At 61.1% G+C, this 20,323-nt stretch overlaps 1 protein-coding gene across 1 annotated transcript in view; it reads left to right on the top strand.

Moving 5' to 3' along the window:
- SCUBE3 (signal peptide, CUB domain and EGF like domain containing 3) overlaps positions 1-20,323 on the top strand; it is a gene marked incomplete at its 5' end in the record, with an annotated part of 36,160 nt that overhangs the window by 9,642 nt on the left and 6,195 nt on the right. Inside the window, 8 exons of the mRNA XM_082494652.1 lie at positions 744-869; positions 3,938-4,072; positions 7,463-7,588; positions 8,554-8,670; positions 12,654-12,701; positions 16,463-16,579; positions 18,188-18,310; positions 20,206-20,322. Coding sequence (XP_082350778.1) covers positions 744-869; positions 3,938-4,072; positions 7,463-7,588; positions 8,554-8,670; positions 12,654-12,701; positions 16,463-16,579; positions 18,188-18,310; positions 20,206-20,322 — 909 coding nt within the window. The remainder of the gene's footprint in view (positions 1-743; positions 870-3,937; positions 4,073-7,462; positions 7,589-8,553; positions 8,671-12,653; positions 12,702-16,462; positions 16,580-18,187; positions 18,311-20,205; position 20,323) is intronic.

Raw genomic sequence — 20,323 nt, 5'->3', positions numbered from 1 at the left:
GGGCTTTTTTTTTCCTGCAGGATTTCCAACCCAGAGGCAGCGGAACTGGGTTAGCAGCTAAAACACGGGAAGCTTAAAAATAAGATAAAGAGAAATAGATAGAGATGATATAGATACAGATATCGATGTAGAGATAGATGTAAATGTAGAGATAGATGTAAATGTAGATATGGATATAGATATAGATATAGATATAGATATAGATATAGATATAGATATAGATATAGATATAGATATAGATATATGCAGTTGAGTGGGGCATGGAAAGAAAACGGGCTCCTTGCAGGAGCGGCAGCAGGAAAGTGGGAATGGGGCAGGGGAAAAATTCCCGGCTCTGCTCGGAGCGGGTCCAGGGTCGGGATGGGCTGAGTACAAATAACAGAGGGATTAAAGCGCGGTCCAGGCACAGCAAGGCTTTGCCATGGAGACGGGCAGCTCTGCCCACCACGTCGGGAAATCCGGTGTGATTCCCAGCGCACGGCGCTGTGCCGAGAGTTTGAGACAGCAGGTTAGCTGGAAGTCCAGGGTCTAGACTGGGGAGGACAGGGATGGAGGGCGTGGAGGGATGCTGCAGGGGATAACGGAGCTGGGGACCTGCTGGAATAAGCAGAGGCAGCAGAGACCCCCGGGCACAGCATCAGCCGGGTCGCAAACACGCCAGAGATGGGGAGCAGCATCTGTGTGGTGAGTTGGCCGTCCTCAGCCGGGGCAGCCCCACAGTTCTCCTGCCCTCCTCTCTGCAGATGTCGACGAGTGCGAGCGGGAAGACAACGCGGGCTGCGTCCACGAGTGTGTCAACATCCCCGGCAACTACCGCTGTACCTGCTACGACGGCTTCCGCCTGGCGCACGATGGCCACAACTGCTTAGGTGAGGGATGGGTGCCCGGCACACAGCGGGGAGGGATGCTGGTGTGTCGCAGCCGCTCGGCAGCTCTGACACCTTGGGACCAGCCCACTGGCTTTCTCTGACGACCACCTCCCAAGCTCTGATCCCCCCAGGGCCGTTGCAGAGGCGGGGGACCGTGGTGGCACTGCCAGGGCAGCAAGCCAGCTGCAGACATGTCCCGCACCGCGATGGCTCGCTGGGGGCAGGATTGCTCCCCATTGCGTAGGGGTGATGCTGGGGAAGGATACTCCGTACTGGGAGAAAAACTTGTTCCATGGGTCCATCCGTAGCCTGGAGGATGCTGGGGTAAGGCGAGAGCGGGAGAGTTGGCTTTGGGGATGCTGGGTGTGAGTCGCAGCCTCCCCGTGGCCGCATCCTGCTGCGGCGAGCGGCCGTGCCTGCAGCTCTGCGCCGCTGCCGCAGGCAGGACCAGCCGGCAGGGCTCACCCGGGCCCTGCCGCTCGCTCCGCTCGTGCTTGAGGTCAGCCCTGCACCTGCCAAAATAGATGAGTTAATAGCAAATACGGTGGGGATGGGAACCAGCGAAGGGACTGGGTAAATAATCCCCGGGCCAAGACAAACCCGGCATCTGCCTACGGAGCGGCCGCGCATCCTCCCCACTGCTTCCCACTGCCCCAAACTCCATCCGGCCGCGGCGAAGCCAAAGCTCCCGGCAGAGCCCCCGGGGCCGACCGTGCTGCCTGCGCCCCGGCACCCGCTTCCTCCCGCGGCGCCCGCGGGTGGGATCGCCGGGGCATGGGGCCGCTCGCCTTCCCCTCCGCCTGGAGCTCATGCTATTTTCTAATTAGCGTCTGTGGAGGGGTCATTAATGAGCTCATCACTGGGAGGAGGAGGAGGAGGAGGAGGGGGGGGAGGGATTATGGACACATACGCTTTGCATTAACCACCATCACCGGGATCTTTGCAGCCTCCTCGGGGAGGGGGGGGATTTACACAGCTGGGAGGAGGCGCGGGCGGGCGGCTCTGCCTTCCTCTCCCGGGGGAGGATGAGCCCGAGGAGAAGAAAGGAAAGCCGGGCTTGGTGAGCAGCAGACGTCATGTGTTTACAGAGTTGGGTGGGAGGGGATGGAGGTGGCCGGGGAGCAGCCGGGCAAAGGGGGGATGTTGGGGCGGCATCCCCTGCTCCCCCCTTGAGCCTTTCCTCGGCTCATCCCAGCGTCTCGGTGATGTTGCTTTGCTGTAGGGGTGGTGTAGGTTTAGCCCTTGGAGCCCATTTTACAGATGAGGATGTCGAGACCCTCCGTGCTCTGGCTGGGTTTGCTCAGTGGCCGCTCTCAGGGGGCAGCAGGGATGAACCCCGCTGGGTTTTTCCCATCCTCCTCCCCCTCCCCCCCCCTCCCCTGACTGTGCTTAGCCAAGAGAAAAAGAGAAGCAGAGCAAAGCCGGAGGGTCATGCCCAGGCTTTGCTGGTGCCACGGGCCGTGGCCAAGCCCGAGGTGGGTTGGGGTGCGTGCCCGCCGGAGCCCGCTGGCCCCCCCATCGCCCACCCTGGGCGACCTTTTGAACCAGGACAGGAATTCGAGCCCCAATCCTGACACGGGCCCTGCTGGCTTCTGCCCATCTCCGTTGTATTTAATAAAACAGGTATTAGAGCAGCGGAGTCTCGTTTCAGCCATCGGGTTTGAACGGCTGCCGCCTCATTTTTGTGCAGAGCTTGAAGGAGAAGTCGCAAGACATTAAGCCCCGGTTATAAGCGGGGGGATTTGAGGGGAGTTACTGGCATCTGCAGGACATAGCTTGGCTGGGACGAGCCTCGGAGGAGGCTGCGAGCCTCCTACCATCGCAGAGGACGTCCCTTTTGTGTCTGGCCGCAGCCCGGCTGTCAGCCGTAGCCTGCCCCGCGGGTGCCCTGGTGTGAGACGATGTTTTCAACACCTTCTTTCCAAGGTCGCGGGTTTTTGGGGTGCTCCCGGGCTCTGCTCCCACGGCAGTTTCCAGCTGGAGCTGCAGCCCCTGCTTAGATTTCTGAGCATCCCCCGGGGTTGCAGCATCCCCAGGGGCCGGGGCACGGCGTGAGGCACCCACGCTGCTCCGCCATCCATCCGTCCATCCGTCTCTCTGCCCAAAAGCAAGGGGTTTTGGTGCGTAGCATGCTGCTCAGGGAAGAGGGCAGTGCTGGGAGCGCCCCCCCCCCCCGGCGCGTGCCGTCACCGAGCTTCTATTCCGGCGTTTCCGATGACCGATGCTGGCGGGGGCTCAGCTTTCCCCTCGGCCGCCGGCTCTGCAACGCTCGAGTTCACGGGAGGTTTTTTTTGGCACGGGGCCCCTCGCTCCCCGGCCCGACGCCGTCACCCGGCCCCGGGACCGCGGGCAGAGGGGGCAGTGGTGGCCGCGGTGGGGGTTTTGCTCCGGCACCTCGGGGCACCGGCGGGTTCAGCTTGGACCACTGTCCCCAAAAACCCTCTGGAGAGAGCAACAGGCTGTTGCTCTTCATGAAATGAGGGATTTGCAGGGATGGAGCAGGAGCAGCCCGGGGTGAGGGCATCGCCGCTGCCACGGGTGTGCACTTCCAGCCCCTTCCAGCCGTGGTTAGTTAAACCGAAACAGGCACGAGGGCAGCAGAGCTGCTGGGGATTTGAGTCTCCGTACCAGTAATTATCCCCGCTCTGGGCTAAGGTTTCCCAGCTCCCCATAATGAAGTGCAGGCGTCCCCAGCCGGCGATGGGCTGCGAGGGGCTGGGAGTGGGGGGGGCAGCTGCAGCCGACGTCCTGGCATCCTGGGTGCTTTGGGGTTCCCAGGGAAAGGAAAATCCCTTTCTCTGTGGTTTGGTGTTCCTTTCTGTAAAATGAAACCGGACCTTTTTTTGCCCATCAGCCGGGGAAGCTGTGTGGCCTCTGCGACCCACCCCTTAACGTGCTTTGCCTTCACCCCCTGCACCCCGAAAGCATCCCCCTGTCTTTTAGCTGGAGGATGACGGATGTAAAGCAGAAATAATGATTTGCCACCGAGCAAATCTGTCACACCCGCTTCCCCATCCCCTCGGCGTGCCACGGGGCCGTGCTCATCCCCTGCCACCTTCCCTTTGCAGACCTGGACGAGTGCTCGGAGGGCAACGGCGGCTGCCAGCAGACCTGCGTCAACATGATGGGCAGCTACGAGTGCTTCTGCCGGGAGGGCTTCTTCCTCAGCGACAACCAGCACACCTGCATCCAGCGCCCCGAAGGTTAGTGCACGGCATCTCCCCGCCTCGGGGAGTGCCTGGCTTGGGGTACCGGTGCCGGTTCATGACCCTTCTCGGCGCTGCAAATTTAAAAGGAAATTTATTATAAGCACATTGGGAGGGGATGCTTAACATCTCCATAGCAAAACCCCCGCAGGCCCCTTTATCAAGCGTAATAATACTGGACGGAGAACGTTAATCCTATATGCAGAGCATTTTATTAAATAAAAGGTACCCGGAGATCCTCACGCCACCCTGCGAGACTCATCTTCTCCTGCCAGGTCTTGCGCAGCACTGAGCCCTTCGTCTCGGTATCAGCTCTAAATTGCTGCCGTCTGGAGCTATCTCTTAGCCAAAATAGGAGGAAATGAGAGATTTTTGCCTCTCTGCTGATTTTTATCTCTGCTGCTTGGCAAAGCCAGCTGAATGTTTTTGCTTTCCTCCTTCCCCCTTCCCAGCTGTGTCGGTCCCTCCAGCTCCCCGGGGAGTCTCACCCAGCCCAGGACAGCTCAGCGGCTGCGGTGGCATCTCCCGCGTCCCCGTCCCCACGAGCTGGTTGCTCCGTGCCCCCAGCGACGCGGTGGGTGGCCCTGGCTAGGGACAGGGATGCAGGTGCTGGGCTTTGAGCTGATTTTTTGAGCTGAACGGCTGCAGAGCATTGTCGGCCCAGGGATGTCAAACTGGAAGAGGGAGGAATTAGATTAGATATTAGGATGAAATTTTTCCCTGTGGGGGCGGTGAGCCCCTGGCGCAGGGTGCCCCGAGAAGCTGTGGCTGCCCCATCCCTGGAGGTGGTCAAGGCCGGGTTGGACGGGGCTGGGAGCAACCGGAGCTGGGGGGAGGTGTCCCTGCCCAGGGCAGGGGGTGGCACTGGGTGGTCTTTAAGGTCCCTTCCAACCTAAATCATTCTGTGGTTCTATGATTTTATGTCTGTGTTGCATCTCACCCCGAGATTGATCTTGTAGCTGCTACGTGGTCCCCAGGCTCGGGCTCAGGAGGGGCTCCTGGGGGGTTGCAGCTGGTCCCCGGGCTGTGAGCCTGCAAAAAGCGGAGAGCTGAGGAGAATTTGGGGTCCGATGTTAAAGCCTGTTCTGACTTCACTCCTGGCTCCTTGGGCACTGCCAAGGCAGAGGCATTCAGTGTTAGAGAGCTAAACCTCAGCGTTACGGCTGTTTCCTTCCTTCTGGGGCCTTTGCCAGCTCCTGGTCTCTCTCCTCCCCTGGCAGGAGGCTTTCTCCTTTCCCTCTCCTCTTTCTCGGTTTCTCAATTTCCCTCTTGCTTTCCTCTCTCCCTCCTGATGCAGAGGTGATGAAATGCTGCTGGGTTGAGAGACCCGGGGGGTGGATTCCAGGATCCCCCTCCTGCAGCGCCACCACCCTCTCCCTCGCCTTGACCAGTCCCTCCCAGTAAGGAGAGGCTAAGGGCTCACTGGGGTATCGGTGCCTTTAAACCCCATCGTGATCAGCCCGATGGTGACAGTGGAGCCACCAAAAGCCAAAGGGGCGAGCAGGGTCCTCGCACGCTGCCAGTGCAAGAGCAGATGATGATGCTGCAGGGAGAGGAAGGATTAAAGGGAGTGCATCCCTTCCCGGGCGGTGGCTGTAGGCACGGAGGGATTGCTGTGTCCCGGCGGCGTGCAGCGGAGGAGGACGCCGTGCCCGGGTGGAATCGCCTGGGGAGACTTAGGAAAACAGCGTGCGGCCGTCCTGGCTTGGAGGGGAGCCAGGGCATATGGATGCCGGAGCTTGCGTCTCCGCTGGGATGTGTTGGGGGAATCTCTGCAGGTCGCCAGCCGTCGGGATGTGGCTTCTCTGGAAGGTGGCGTCTCTGGAGGAGCAGCGGCGTGGCAGGGCAGGGTCAGCCTCGGAGGTCTCTGTGTCCGCCGTGGTACCCGGGATGCAGCAGAGATGCTGCCAAGTAGTAAAGAGCAGCAATAAAAAAGAAGGGGAGAGAACAGCCGCTGTTTGGAGGAGAGGCTGAGCATGTTTGGCTCTCCCCAGCGTCCCTGGGGAATTGTGTGCCCCGCGGGGTCCCGGGGCAGGGCTGGGTGGAACGCGGGGACTCACAGCAGCATCCCGGCCCCAGGGCAGGCTGGAGGGCGTCAGGGGGACGGAGTGGGGGTCCCCCCGCAGGTTTTGGGTTCCCAGCCCTGGCACAGAGGCCAGGGAAGAAGGGAGAGTTGGTGTGGTTGGAGGCAGGAGGCTCTAATTACAGAGGGCTTGCGGGCCGCTGCAATTACAGACGGTCGCCCTGTCCTGGAGCGGAGCCAGGCGGGATCTGCCGGGCAGGTGATGGGGAGCAGCCTGGGACACCCACAGGCTCCAGCCTGTGGTTTTTAACCCTCCCCGTGCATGCTTGGTGCATCTTAGCATCCTCCTTCGAGGTGCCCCTGACCCTATAAGGACCTCCCCTCACCCTCCTGCCCCAAGCTCTTGGCAGCCCACGGGCTTGCAGCTCTGCCCCGTGCCCCATCCTGACGCCGGCCTCGCTCACCCCGCGGTGGGCTTGGCACCGGCTGCCTGGAAAGGAGCCGACCCCCTCCCTCTGCCAGAGAAAGGCCTTGAGCAGGCGGTTGCATCTCCCGGAGGGCCATCGCGGGCTTGCTGTGGCTTTTGTTAAATGTCTCATAAACTCCCGTCAATGCCCTGTGTGGCATCCGCTGAACCCGGCGTTCTGCAGCCGGATGTCCTCGTGCCCCCGGAGAGAGTGGGGCGGGAGGGGGCTGTGGGTGGGTCAGCGAGGGTGAAACGGCAGCTCCGATAATGGGAACCAGCATCTCCCCAAACTCTCTTTCCCCGGGGGCTGCCAGCGTGTGAATCCTCCCCGAGCTGTCAGTTCATCCCATACCTTACGGGCACAGCCCCGGGGCTCATCCTGGTGGAGCAGCTCCAGGGCTGTACCCCCCCCCCGCCCCCAGCTGGCTCTACCCCCCCAAAACCCTTCCTTGCTCGGCTGCGCAATGCCACAGCTGCCTGCCCGGGGGTCTGTAATGACAACCACACGCACCCCCATCCTCCTCGTCTTCCAAAAAGGAGCTGCGTTGCTCCATCCCGTCGGCACCAGGCAGGGCTGGTGGGCAGCGGCAGCTCCTGCGCCCACTGCTTACCTCGAGGCGTGGGAACGGGGTCTCACCCGAGGCGGTGGGAGGGAACCAAAGGTTCGAGGCTCCAAAGTGGCTTTGTCCGCCTTCCCGAGCCCGCTCTGTGCCAGGAGGTGCTGCCCTTCGAGGCACTGCACGGCGTTATCCTGTCCACCCTAAGGTCCTCACTTGCAAGGTTTTCCCCTCGTTGCCCCCATCTCCCCATCCCCATCCCACCCCAGACATCCTTCTGCCACCGCGGACCGCTGCCAGCAAGCTTTTGGAGCTTTTCTTTGCTTCCTTCTCTCCTTTAGAAGGAATGAACTGCATGAACAAGAACCACGGCTGCGCCCACATCTGCCGGGAGACCCCCAAGGGGGGCATCGCCTGCGAGTGCCGCCCCGGCTTCGAGCTCACCAAGAACCAGCGCGACTGCAAGCGTAAGGAGCACTCCAGGGATGGGGATACGGCCTCCCGGGGACCCCTAACCTTGACCCCATGGTACAGACACCTCCTGGCCCGGCTGCAAAGCCCTGACCCCCCCCAGGAGCAATTGGTTTATCGAGACTGAAGCCCTCTGGCTTCATTTTCCTCCAGTATGCGCAGCTCTGCCTAACTGGCGCTTACAGAGGATGCTCCTGGCATCCCCCTCTGCCATGAGACATTGTGCCCTCACACTGAGTGGGCTGAAGTGGCAGTTAAAGGGAGTCCCAGAGGCACCGCATCCCCTGTCCCTGTCCCACCAGCTTCGCTTTCCCAAAGGGAGACGAGCAGGGAGAGTGCGATTGGCGCAGGAGGAGCGCAGGAATCCTCTCCCCGGGGGTTGTGGTGCTCTCAGCCTGTCTGATCTCCTGCCAGCATCTCGCTGGCATTGCCAAGGTTATTAAATAGATATGTATGTGTTTATGCAATTATTTTTATTTTGTTTCTCATTTGCTGCAGACAGCAAACGAGTAAAATCGCTGATGGAATGGAGTTTTAATCCTACGAGCCTACTTTCCCTCCAAGCTAAATGAACAGTACGCCTTGCCCCCCGGGGAGGGCTGGCAGGGATTCCCGGGAGCACCTGAGTCATTCCAGAGCTCGGGAAAGTCCCACCCTTCCCCTGTAATGCCAGATCCAGGTTCAGGGGCAACCAGCCCACCGGTCCCTTTGGCTTGGGTTCCACCGGTGGCATTTAGCAGATATGCAAAGGGGAGATGCGAGAAACGACATAACAGTTTGCATCTGCCAAGATCCCGCGGGGAAAGTCGAAGGGCTTTAGAAATTATCCAGGAGGGAGGGATCTCTCCCAGGGTACGGATGAGGTTTTTTCCAAGCTGGCTTTGTGCTACCGCTTGGGGCTGCCGGCGGGGAGGAGAGGGACTGGGGCGCTGGGTGACGGCCGGTGCTTTGCCTCCCGCAGTGACCTGCAACTACGGGAACGGGGGCTGCCAGCACACCTGCGACGACACCGACCAGGGGCCCAAGTGCGGCTGCCACGTCAAATTTCTGCTGCACTCCGACGGGGTGACGTGCATAGGTAGGTGCGAGCCATCGCCTGGCCGCGGGGACGTGGGTCGGGGTGCGGGATGGCTCGTCTTCCTCCCCTGGGAGATTTGCTCTTGGCCTGATGAAGGGTTTGGGGTTTTTTTTTTTTCAAGCTTCGGGGATGGTTTTGGTTTGCTTTTGCTGAGATCGGAGAAACTCGGTGCGTGTGTGAGGGATGCTGCGGGTACCCGCGGGGCGCAGGGACGTGTCACTGCTCAACCACAGGGAGTAAAGGTGGCCGCGGGGATGCGTGAGGGGACGTCTGGGGACAGGTCGGTTGTGCCGGGGGGAGGGCAGGGGTCCCTGCCTGCCTGCGTGCTGCCGGAGGGGGAGCGGTGAGGATGTCCTCGCGCTAGAAATCGTTACTGTCACTGTCACTGGCAGCATTCAGGGAGGGACACGGAGGGGACAGATTTGGCTGCGGTGATCTGTTCTTACTTGGCACTGTGGGGACTCGGCTCAGGAACAATTGTCTTGCAAAAAAAAAAACCACCCCAAAACCCCAACAACCTGACAACTCACCCACCCCCAGAATTGTCCTTTTCCTGTGTATGTTTTCAAATTGTAAAACATCAAACAGAGATAGAAGTTTTACTGGTTTCATATGCTTGTGCTGTTTAACAGCTGATTTGATTTAAAAAAATGTTACATTCAGCGAGTGATTAAGTCCACAAATTGCTCTAGACGTTTGAGTTCTTATTGCAAAATAAAAAAGAAAAAGGAATTGAAAGCGAGAGAGAGGTTTTGGCTCCCGGTGTCCCCGCTGTGCCTGAACAGAAAACCCTCTGCGCTTTCCAAAGACAGTTCCGTCCTTGGGGCGAGCGGTGGAGGAGCCCCCAAACCCCTGGGCTGCTCCCCGCCGGCTCGAGGGATGCTCGGGGGGCTCAGCCCCCAGCAGACCCCTCCTGCCTGTCACCGCTGTCACCCAGCCCGCTGCCAGGATTAATCCCAGTCCCTCCTGGCTGCTGGCAGGCGCTGGCAGCCCCTTGTCCCCGCTGTCCCCATCATGTTTGCTCCCACGGCCGCTGCATCCCATCCCACCCATTGAGGACCCTCTCGTGGGGTTGTTGCTGTGCCCGGGGTGGGGACCGCTCCTCCGACGGGGACTTTGGGACCCCGAGGTGCGTCGGCGGCGCATTCCTCCCGGCCGGAGGTCCCTGTGCGTGTGGTGTCTGTGCTGGCGCGAGGATTCGGGGAGGTTTTGCACCGAAATGATGCTCCTGACCTGCTGGATGCGAGGGGTGGGAGAGCTGCTCTCCGAAGCATCTCGTGATTTGGGGGATGCTCCAGAGGGGTCTGTTTGCCGGAGGGTCTCAGCACTCGGACCCCCGGGTACCACAGATGTGAGGGTGGGATTTGGGGCTTTCCGAAATTACTCCTCCTCATGGCCTTAGCCAAAATCTCGCCCTTCGGCCCCACACCGTGCACTGCGTCTGCTGGGGAGGCATCTCCCACCGGAGCCGGTACATCCCGTGAGCTCTCCCCTCGCCCACCATCCTGGGGGAAATCACACACCGCGACGGAGGATTTTAGGAGCAGCACCAGTGCGAAAACCCACTGCCGTGCCTTTCGCATCCCTTTCCGGTCTGCAGCCCCCTCTCTGCAGAAAGGGGCCTGCCCGGATCCCGCCTTCCCCCGGGAATTCCCGGACCCCCAGCCCCACCACGGGAACACTGCGGGATTGTGCTCCGGCCGCTGGGAGCCGGCGGTGGCCCCGTGGGGATGCCCGGCCGGCAGATTTACGGCCGAGGTACCTGCTCGGATATTTATAACCACCCTTTCTTGTTTTACGGCCGGGGCTCAGCAAACAGCCCTCTCCCCCCGCCCCCGGTGCTCCCTCCGCCGCCCCTTCCCCATTTCCTCTGAAATATTTCATCATTTCAAGGGGAATAAAGTTTCCAGCGAGGGGAAACGCAAACTCGCTCCCCGGGCCATGGGCTTTGAAATTGTACGCGGTGCGTTTGATGGGCTGCCGGGACAGGCCCCTGGTCCAGGTTCCCTTCAGATCACACCACGCGGCAGGAAGCACGATCAGCCCCTTTGAATGACAGTTTCATTAGGCCACGGCCGGTGTTTTTCATTTTTCCGCTTTTTATTGCTGCTTTTAAAAATGCAGATAATGAATAACATGCCTCTGAGCAAAGCGGGGCCAGCCCTAATGGCTCCCAACATGTCTGCAGGCTCGGGGGGGAGGGGGAGCCGGGAGGGGAGGCCGATGACCTTATATATTTATATTTATGCTCAAAAAGCAGTCCTTTTTTTTTTTTTAAAAAAAAAAAAAAAAAAAAAAGGCACATAAAATCACCCTCCAGCAGCCCAGGGTGCAGCGCCCGCGGGGGTGATGCAAACCGAGCTGTCACGGTTGACGCAGATTTTGACTTTCCGGGAAGATTTGCAAACCAGGGCATCGTCACAGCTCCCTCCCGCCGATATTTGGGGTGCAGAAGAGCCGTCGGTGTCCCCCTGCTCGCGGCGAGCCCCGGCGGAAAGGGAGGTGGTGGACGGGGAGGAAATACGATCAGATGGAGAAGGAAACTAATCCCAGCTCATGTTTTGTGGCCGATTTCCTGACTCGTGTCCAGGCGGTGTGCGGCGGCACCGCCGATGCTGCCCGGCTTTGTGAAGCCGGCGGTGCCGGGAGCGGTGCCGGGAGCGGGGGCTGCGCCGGACCCCGCTGCTGGATCAGTGCTGGGGACACCAGAGCGAAGGGAGCGCGGCGTGGGAGGGCTCTGGGCAGGGGAAAGCAGGGCACGGTGACACGAGGCGGGTGGCCATGGGCATGCCATGCATGCTCCTCCACCCACATCGACCTCCCCGAGGAGGACGCGGTCCCTGCAGAGCCTCGGCACCCCGTGTCCCGGCTGCTGAGTCCCTGTCCTCAGCCTGAGCCCCCCCGGGACAGCTCAGGCACAGCCGGGGACTGCGCGTCCCCTCTTTTCCCCTTCCACTGTCCTCCCCTCCGCACGGACCCGGCGTCGATTCTCATTACGTGGGGATGCGCTCGTCTCCGCTCGGTCCCACGGGTGATGGGCTCCACGTGCCCCGAGCGGCCCAACCCCGCGTTCACCTCGGGGCTCTCCGGCGTAGGTCCAGCACTGCCACGGGGCTCTGTCCCCACAAAAAGAAGTGCTGGGGTGGCTTTTTCCCTCCCCAAAATGGCCAGTGTGAGGGGGGGACATCTCCCGGCCGGGGATGGGTGGTGCTAGGCAGAGTTCCCCTTGCAGGGCAAAGCTCAAGGTTATTTTTTGAGGCAATCCCCCAAAGTGATCCCGGGGTGGTTTAGCACCGATCTGGGGGTCTGCGCCTTTGCCCAGGCTGCTCTCAGCCCCTTCTTGGCCGTTTTGTACCCCCCCCTCCCTCCCCCAGGCTCCCACACGCTCCCTCGGGTGCTCCGCACCCCACGGCTGCACCGTGTCTCGCCGGGGCTCCCTGCGCTCGGGTGCGCCGACGCACGGCTGAGCTTGAGCAGCCCAAACGCACCCAAAATTTGGGCTCACCACTGGCTTGGCTGCTAAATCCAAGTGGTGCAAGTGCCACCAGCGGGACGCAGTCGCCTTCCTGAAGCCCACGGCAACGCGGCGCCTGTACGGCTCCTCTCAGGGACTTCAGCCCGCCCCGGCATGTGCTGGTTTTGCTCCGGCACGGGCAAGGACCCCATTCCCCAGACTAACGGGCTGCACTAACGCTCTTCGTTAACGCGCTTCCTCCCTCTCGCTTGGGGCTGCGGCTGGCACGATGCGGAGCGCGAAGCCGGAGGGGGTTTGGAGAGGCTGCGGGATGCGGGATGCTGCGGGCAGGGTGATGGAGGAGTCGATAGCGCTGGATCCAAACCTCTGGTTTGGGCTCTTTTGGGAGGTGGGGGGAGAAAAAAGCAAAGGCTGGAAAGGCAGCGGAGTCGAACCCATTGACGTGTGACACCAAGCGAGCTCCTTGCTGGGCACTGTTTCTAAATCACTTTTTTATAATGTTAAACAGGGGAGAGACACTTCCAGCAACACGTTATCCTTGAGACGTTTTCTAATGGTAAATATTTTTGTTCTCTCTATCTCTACGAAGGGGTCTAACTGTAGACGGTCTCTCATCTCGAGACCCTAACCAGGTTCGGGGGGCTGAGCTGTCGCGCTAACCGCATGCCTCACTAACCCTGTCCCCCTGCTGCTGCTTTTAAACCTCGCAGAGCAAGCCTGGCCTCGGGCTGTGGGCGGACTTTGCTTTTGGGGGGACAGAGAAAGACCCTCCCCTGGCTGTGCTTGCATGAGGCGGGGGCTCTCGCGCTGCTTTGGTCGATCCAGCCCGGCGCAGGGGGCGATAATCCGCCTTCCAGCGGCTGTGACGATGGATATCCCCCCTCCGCCGCCGCCAAGCCAGCCCGCAAGGAGCTAGCAGTGGGCTGCGTGCCGGGGAGGGGGATGCTCCTGCCCATCTCTGTGCTATGTGCTCCCAAAGTTACTCCTTCCTGGAGCCCACTCGCTCACCGGACGGTCCCCTCTGGGGATGCGGGGACATTCAGAGCATCCCAAGGGGTTTGGCCCGGCAAAGCTGCTCACCATGCTCGGAGGCACCCAGCCCAGAGCTGCAGCGAATTGCAGAGCTGCCGTAACTTTTTACGGGGCTGGGCACCTCGGCTGCTTCCCCGAGGATTTCTTTGCAACCCCCCCCCCCCTCCCACCGGGTCTCTAAGCCCTTCTCAAAGGTAAGGCGACGCCTCTGCTCCACCGACAAGGAAACTGAGGCAGTCTGAAGGTGCAGCGGCCGCGTCTGTGGTGGGGAATCTTGTTTGTGGATGTGCTGGGTGCATGCAAAATCCGGGAGAAGCTGCGGATGCGCGGCTCACCGGTGGCAGGGAGCTTTCGGGGGGCTCTGCAGAGCCTTTCCCCAGGGGTGGGAGAAGGGGGGGGGGGGACGGCGCCGTCACCGCTCTCCAGCCAAGCCGGTTGTAATCCCTCCGATTACCGCGCAATTATCTCTTTAGGCTTGTGGGATGGCAATCGCAGCGGGATTCGAAGCGGCAATCGCTTCCCGGCAGGTGGAGGCGAAGCCGGAGCGTGTGCGGGCAGGGCGCTGCGGGGGCACGGGCTCCGTCGGTCCCCGGTGATGGGCAGCACGGTGAAGGGTGCCGAGCGGGTTGAGGATTTCCATGGCACGGCGGTCGGGAAGCAAGACCGGAGCTGGGATGGAGGAGGGTGGGAAAGTGTGTGTGTGTGTGTTTGTGTGTGCGTGTGTGTGCGCGCGAGCTGCTTTTGTCTTCTCCCTCCCCGAGCGATGGAGGCCCTCGCCAAAGCCCTGTGTGGTTGGGTGAGTCACGCCGGCTCGCGCCAGGCTGGGAGCAGCCCCTGGGCTGCCGGCACCGCCGAACAATGCCGCTCTCCCGGAGCCTTGCTCCAGCGCCTGGCCCCACGCCGTCCGACCTCCGCTGCCTCGCAGGTAGCTCAGCAGCCCCCTTGCAAGCTTTTTGCCAGCCTACAGGACACGGTGTGTCCCCCACCTTCGCGAAGGGGTTTGCCGTGGTGCTGCAGCCGCGCTGGCTCAGCTCCCGCCCCACGCGCGCCCCGGGGCAGCGGCCGCATCCCGCAGGGGATGGTGTGTAGGGTTTGCTTGGCTTTACGGCTCAGACAAAATCCCCAAAGGTGCAAAGGGACCCAGAGATGGGTGCTGCAGCGCTGGAGGAGGCTGTGAGCACGGTGGAGCATGCCCAGGGCACCACGCTCCCGCAGAGCCCCATCCTCCCCGGCGCAACCGCTTCTCCGGCTCCTCCATCCCTCCGAAAGCAGCGCCCGAGCTGAGCCCATCGTCTCATCCCAGCGGCGACCCCGTTAAATCAATCCTCCCCGGGCTGCTTCTGCAGCAGCTGCTGGAACAAAGGCTGGCGTTCAATAATTCATCGGGCTTCCAGAAAGTTTCCCTTCCCTTCGGCGCGGTGTCGCCCGCGCCGCGCTCCTCGTCCCGGCACCACGGGGGGGATGCGGTCCCGGCAGGGCCGGGCTGTGTGCGGCGCGAGGACCTGGCTGGAGGAATAGTATCTGCAGAAATCCCTCCCTTTGCCGTTAAGTTTTGTAATTGTGCTGGCTATTAATTTCATAAAACGGTCCCTTTTGTTCTCTTATTATGGGACATCATAAAAATAGCAGCGGCAAGACGAGCACAGAGCGATCCCAGCTCCCTCGCCCTGCGGCAAATGGTTGGATGCTTCAGTCATTGCCACCCCATGCGGCGCTCGCAAAGAGCGGGAGAACCTGGGATTTGCTCTTTCCAAGGAATTTCTTCAAGGCATTTTCATCTTGGGTTCCTTGAAGCTCAAATGCCTCATTTATCCAAGCAACCAGCCTTCTGAAAGGAGTATTTTATTATCCTTTGTGAACAACTTAATGCACTTCAAACCATTGTTCTGGTGGTTAGGACCGAAATTAAGGATTGATCTCACAGGGAAGCTGTCAAGCTGAAAATGCTTCATTTAAATTAGTGTCCCTTCTAGTCCTACCAGCAACAGCTGACTTTGATAATACTGAAATAATTAGCCTTTTTTTTTTTTTTTAAATTGGATTTTTTTTCCACTGATGCTGCCTGCCTCTGTGTGTGTGTTCTAATTATACGAAGCGTCTCCCAAATTAGCCCGCGACACTGGACTGGCTGGCGTGCCCGAGCGGCGGGTGACGGTTAGGGACCGGCGGTGCGGGGTCAACTGGTGGCTTCTTTGCGGCTTGGTGGCGGCGGTGGCAGTGAGGGGGCCGGGCCCCCCCCTCCATCCCGCCGGGGTCAGGGGCCGCACACCCGCATCCCCGGCGAGACCCGGCTCCGGCTGTGCTTTGTGTCCCTTGGAGATTCAGTTCCTCCTCATAGGAGCTGCCAACGCCGGACTCCACCAGATGCTGTTTTCGGGGGATGCGCATCCCGGATGCCAGCGTGGGGGCTGAGCGTGGCAGAATTAATCCCACGGAGCCGCTTTTCCCTCCGTCAGCTGAAAAGCCGACGCGTTTCGGGAATGAAGAGCTTCCATTGAACCACCTCCGCTTTTCCCGGCGCCCCGAGTCGCGGCAGTTTCGGAACAGCCTGTGTGGCTCTGCCTGTGCATCCCTGCCCGTGTCCCGGACCCCGTCCTCCCCGGGATGGCCGGCTGCCGCTCTGCTCCCTGCCTGCGGCTAATGGAGCATCCTCTAACGAGGGGACAGTGCTGTCCCCGCTCCCCTCTCTGCCTTAAATGCGGATACCAGTATATAAGAGCAGGTTGTTGGGAGGCGGGAGGGTCGCGCAGGGGGTTGGATGGTGAAACGGGAAACCTGGGTGCTTTTTCCTGCCTTAGATGCTGTCTGCAACCTGGGGTGAATCACACGTGCCCTTGTTTCACCTCCGAAATCCCCGGGGAGCAGCACCCGGGTGCGCGGTGGGAAAGGCAATGAGCGCCGGGTCGTCTGCGGAGGCGGAAGATGCTGTGGCATTGCCAAGTGTTGATGCCTTAACCCCCTCCCCCCCCGCCCCGGGCCCTCGCACTCTGTATCGGGGGTGTTTATTAATTAGGGGGCTCCGTAACTTCGTTAGGGCTGTGTGAAAAGCCGAGGGCTGTTTCGGTGGGCTCTGCAGGGAGGGTTGCTCCCGCTGCCTCTCCCAGGCTGTGGCGTGGGGACGTCTGGGTGACGTAAGGACTTTCTGGTGGCATTGGGGACATCTGGGTGGCATTGGGGACACCTTGGTGGCATTGGGGACATCTGGTGGCGTGACCCCCCACACACACTTCCAGCCTTTTAGACTGCAGTTCCTCACCCCGGCTGCTCTCTCCCCTCTCCATGCAGAGACGTGCGCTGTGAACAACGGGGGCTGCGACAGCAAGTGTCACGACGCGGCCACGGGTGTCCACTGCAGCTGCCCCATGGGCTTCATGCTGCAGCCCGACAGGAAGACCTGCAAAGGTAGGTGGGTGCGAGCGGGGCTGCGGTGTTCCCTGCTCACCCATGGGTGCCCCACACCCCCCTCCTTCTGTCCTCAGCACCCTTAGAAAATGCTTAGTTTTAGCTCGGCTCGATGTCACCTGCAGCATTCGCTTGCTTGGTGTTTGCGTCCCCAGGGTGGGAATGGGGATCGCCCCCTGCTGCGGGAACTCCGCCGCCTCGCTAAAGGCTCGGGAAGCCTATGGGAAGGAGGAAAGGGGGGTCAGGTCAGGTGGAAGGCGATGGCATGGCAGTTGTGGAGCTGGAAGGTCCCATCTCACCTCGCTCCATCCCCCTGCCTCAGTTTCCCCATGAGTAGGGCTGGGCGTGCGGGAAATCTGCGCCCGCTCTGGGAGTTTGGGATGCATAAGTCCCTCTGTGCTTCACCGTCCGGCTGGGTCCAAGCACCGTGTCCCGCTTGGGGGAAGGACACCACAGGGTGTCACACACCTCCGCACGCTCCCACTGACATCTCCATCCTCCTGCCTCTGCAAGGGCGAGCGGTCCAGACCCGTTACCCCAACCCCCCTCCAAACCCCCCCACGCTGGGCCAGGGGACACCGTGACCCCGGGGCTGGCCGGTGCCTGCGTTGTGTCTTTCGGCAGCTCCAGGAACTTGACCCCAGTTGAAAGGAAAAGCCCTTCCCGCTGCCTGCCTACCTGCTGACTGCTTCCAGAACCCCCCTGCCCCCTGGTATTTTATCAGAGCATCTCCCCCCCGCCCCCAGCCCGCTCCAATTCTGCAGTTTCCAGGAACGTGCAATAACCCGGAGCCACGTTCCCTGTGTCTGGGGGTTTTATTACGGCTGCGGGCTGGTTTACAGCGCGCTCCCTCGCAGTCGTAAAAAGAAAGCCTCAGCCCCAGAGAGGCAGAGCTGCCGCCCCGGCGCTGGGGGATGGAGAGACGGGGCAGGCGGCTGCCTCTTCCCAGTCTCCTTCCATTTTACAGGTCGTTTCCTAGCAGTAAAGGTTGAAAAAAAGGAAAACAAAAACCAACCAACCAACCGAAATACCAAGTCCCAGCCTCTTTCCAGGTTATTGGGGCTTTTTGCAGTTATTGTGCATCGTCATTTTTAGCTTTGTTTATGGCAGGGAGGAGGTGGCAAGCAGAGAGGTGAGGGTTGAAAAGTATTTATTATGTCGAGCAGCTCTTTTTGAAGGAGGGGTTTCCCCTCCCGGCTTGGGCTGTTCTTCCTGCTGCTCCTGGTCCCCAAAAGTAGCCTCCAGCCCAAACCCGTGACTCTGCCGACTCCGGGCTGGTGCTTTCCCCGCGCTGCGAGGCCCTTTCGGAGACCCTGGCTCCTGGCTCTGCTCCGGGGGACGCCGAGACCTGCTGAAATTAAGCGCTTTGCACAACTTCCAAGAGGAGCTGAGCCCAGGAGCGCTGGCTGTCCCCAGTGTCCCCAGTGTCGTGCATCAGCTCCCCAGATAAAACCAGCAGCCACGTTCCCCCGGTGACCATCAGAGCCCAAAGGGTTTCCTCCGTTTGCTGGCTCCTGGTGGGGATGGAGTCCAAAGGAGGGGAGGACACCCCTCTCCCGGCTGAGCATCCCAACCGGGACGTGACAACATGTCCCCTGTCCCCACCAGACATCGACGAGTGCCGGCTCAACAACGGCGGCTGCGACCACATCTGCAGGAACACGGTGGGCAGCTTCGAGTGCAGCTGCAAGAAGGGCTACAAGCTGCTCATCAACGAGAGGAACTGCCAAGGTAAGGGACAGCGGGACCCCTGCACCCTGCCCTGCCCGGGGACATCCCCCCTCCTGCCCTCCGGCGTTTCTCAGCCCTCCCACGGCTGCCGCTGGAGCTGCGCCGGCCCCGTTACTCGTTCCTCTTTGCTTTCCTCTGGACCGCATACATCCTTCGGGGCATTAGCGTTGGATTTGGGTTCTGGTCCAGGGCTTAGCCCTTTGATCTGGGGAGTTGGGCTGTGGGCCCAGCCCTGCGCCCGTGCTGGGGATTTCTGGGCGCTTCTCGCGGCAGAGTTAAAGCCGGCAGTTAGGCAGATGCCAGGTGAAATCCTCCGGCCTTACTCAGCGCTGGGATGACGGTCGTGACGTTCCCCGCAGCCCCGTGGGCAGGGAGCATCCCAGCCAGCAGCCCTGGCAGCGAGCACACCCCGAGCCCAGGACCTTCGGCTCTGCTCCGGACCACCCATGCCAGGGGACCCCATCAGCACCCCACGTGTCCTGAGCTCAGCACCCACCTCTGGGCTTCTCCCAATCTGCTCTGCTTTATTGCACAAAGTTTTATTAGCGATCCCGCAGCGGCAGGACCTGCTAAAGCACACGCAGTGACGCACCGGCTGCTTCCTTCCCTCTCCATCAGCTGTGGTTTTCCTGGGCTGAGTGATGGGAAGAGCAGTGGGACATGTCCTGCCTGGCCTCTTCCCCCTCCGCCAACCGCCCCACAGCAGGGGCTGGATCGTGTCCTGCTCGGGGACGCGCCGTTTTTGCAAACCATTGAGGCAGAGCACGAATTTCAGTGGCTTTTGCAAAGGGATTCCTCCTTCCCCCGTCTGTCGGAGGGGAGAGGGAAGATGCATCCTACTCACTCCGGCTGCTCCAGGCTGCTTTTCCCACCTTTTTCTCCCTGTCCCAACACCCTCCTGCAAACCCCACCTAAACCCCGCAGGTTTAAATGACCCAGCAGGTCTCTGGGTGATGCTGGGGGGAGCACGGGGCTCTGCCCCCCCAGCCCGTGGTGCGGCGGGTGTGCATGAGCCCAAGCGTTGCCTGCGGAAAGCGTGCGACCGGGGAAGGAGGGGGCTGGTGCGCTCCGGGGCTGCGACCGCTTTCATCTCCGTCCAGGTTCTGCGCTCTCAGGTGTTTGACGCGAGCGCGGCAATTAACTTAATGAAGCCAATAAAATGATGCTCAGACCCGCCGGGGTGGGTTCACCCGCCCAGCCAGGGCCTCCCTGCCCCGGCGAGGTGCCCCGCGGGGCTGAGCAGACATCACTGGCACCCTCCCCGGGGCAGGACCTGCCCGCGCAGCATCCCGGTGCTCTGCCTGGTTGGGCAGCAGCCAGGGGCTCTCGCAGCCGCCCCGTGCCAAGGGCACGGTGCTGACCCTGTTTGGCCCGTTTGAGGTGCAGAGGGGCTGCAGGAGCTTAAGGCAGGGGGAGATGCTGCTGCAGTGGGCTGCTGCTTCCATGGAGCAGCAGCTGGAGCGGGTGAGGAGGGAGCTTGGAGGCGGGCAGGGTGGGAACACAGGGTCCCAGAGCATCCTGGTGCTGGATCCCCAGAGGAATCCAGTGCTGGGTCCCAGAGTATCCTGATGCTGGGTCTTGGAGCATCCCAGTGCAGGGTCCCCAGAGCATCCTGGTACTGGATCCATGGAGCATCCCGGTGCTGGATCCCTGGAGCATCCCAGTGCAAGGTCCCCAGAGCATCCTGGTACTGCATCCATGGAGCATCCCAGTGCAGGGTCCCCAGAGCATCCTGGTACTGCATCCATGGAGCATCCCAGTGCAGGGTCCCCAGCGCATCCCGGTGCAGCCCCCAGCTTGCTGGAGCAGGCGGAGCAGGAAGGGGTCGGCCCTTGTGCCCGGGGCTGCCCCTCCACCGCACCAGCCCTCACCTCCCCCCTTTGCCTTTCCTCCAGACATCGATGAGTGCTCCTTCGACCGGACCTGCGACCACCTCTGCATCAACACCCCCGGCAGCTTCCAGTGCCTCTGCAACAAGGGCTACACGCTGTACGGGCTCACCCACTGCGGAGG

The sequence above is a fragment of the Vanellus vanellus genome, assembly GCF_965231255.1.
Source record: "Vanellus vanellus genome assembly, chromosome: 23".
In the NCBI taxonomy this organism is placed as follows: Eukaryota; Metazoa; Chordata; class Aves; order Charadriiformes; family Charadriidae; genus Vanellus; species Vanellus vanellus.
This window is presented reverse-complemented; position numbering and strand designations above follow the sequence as displayed.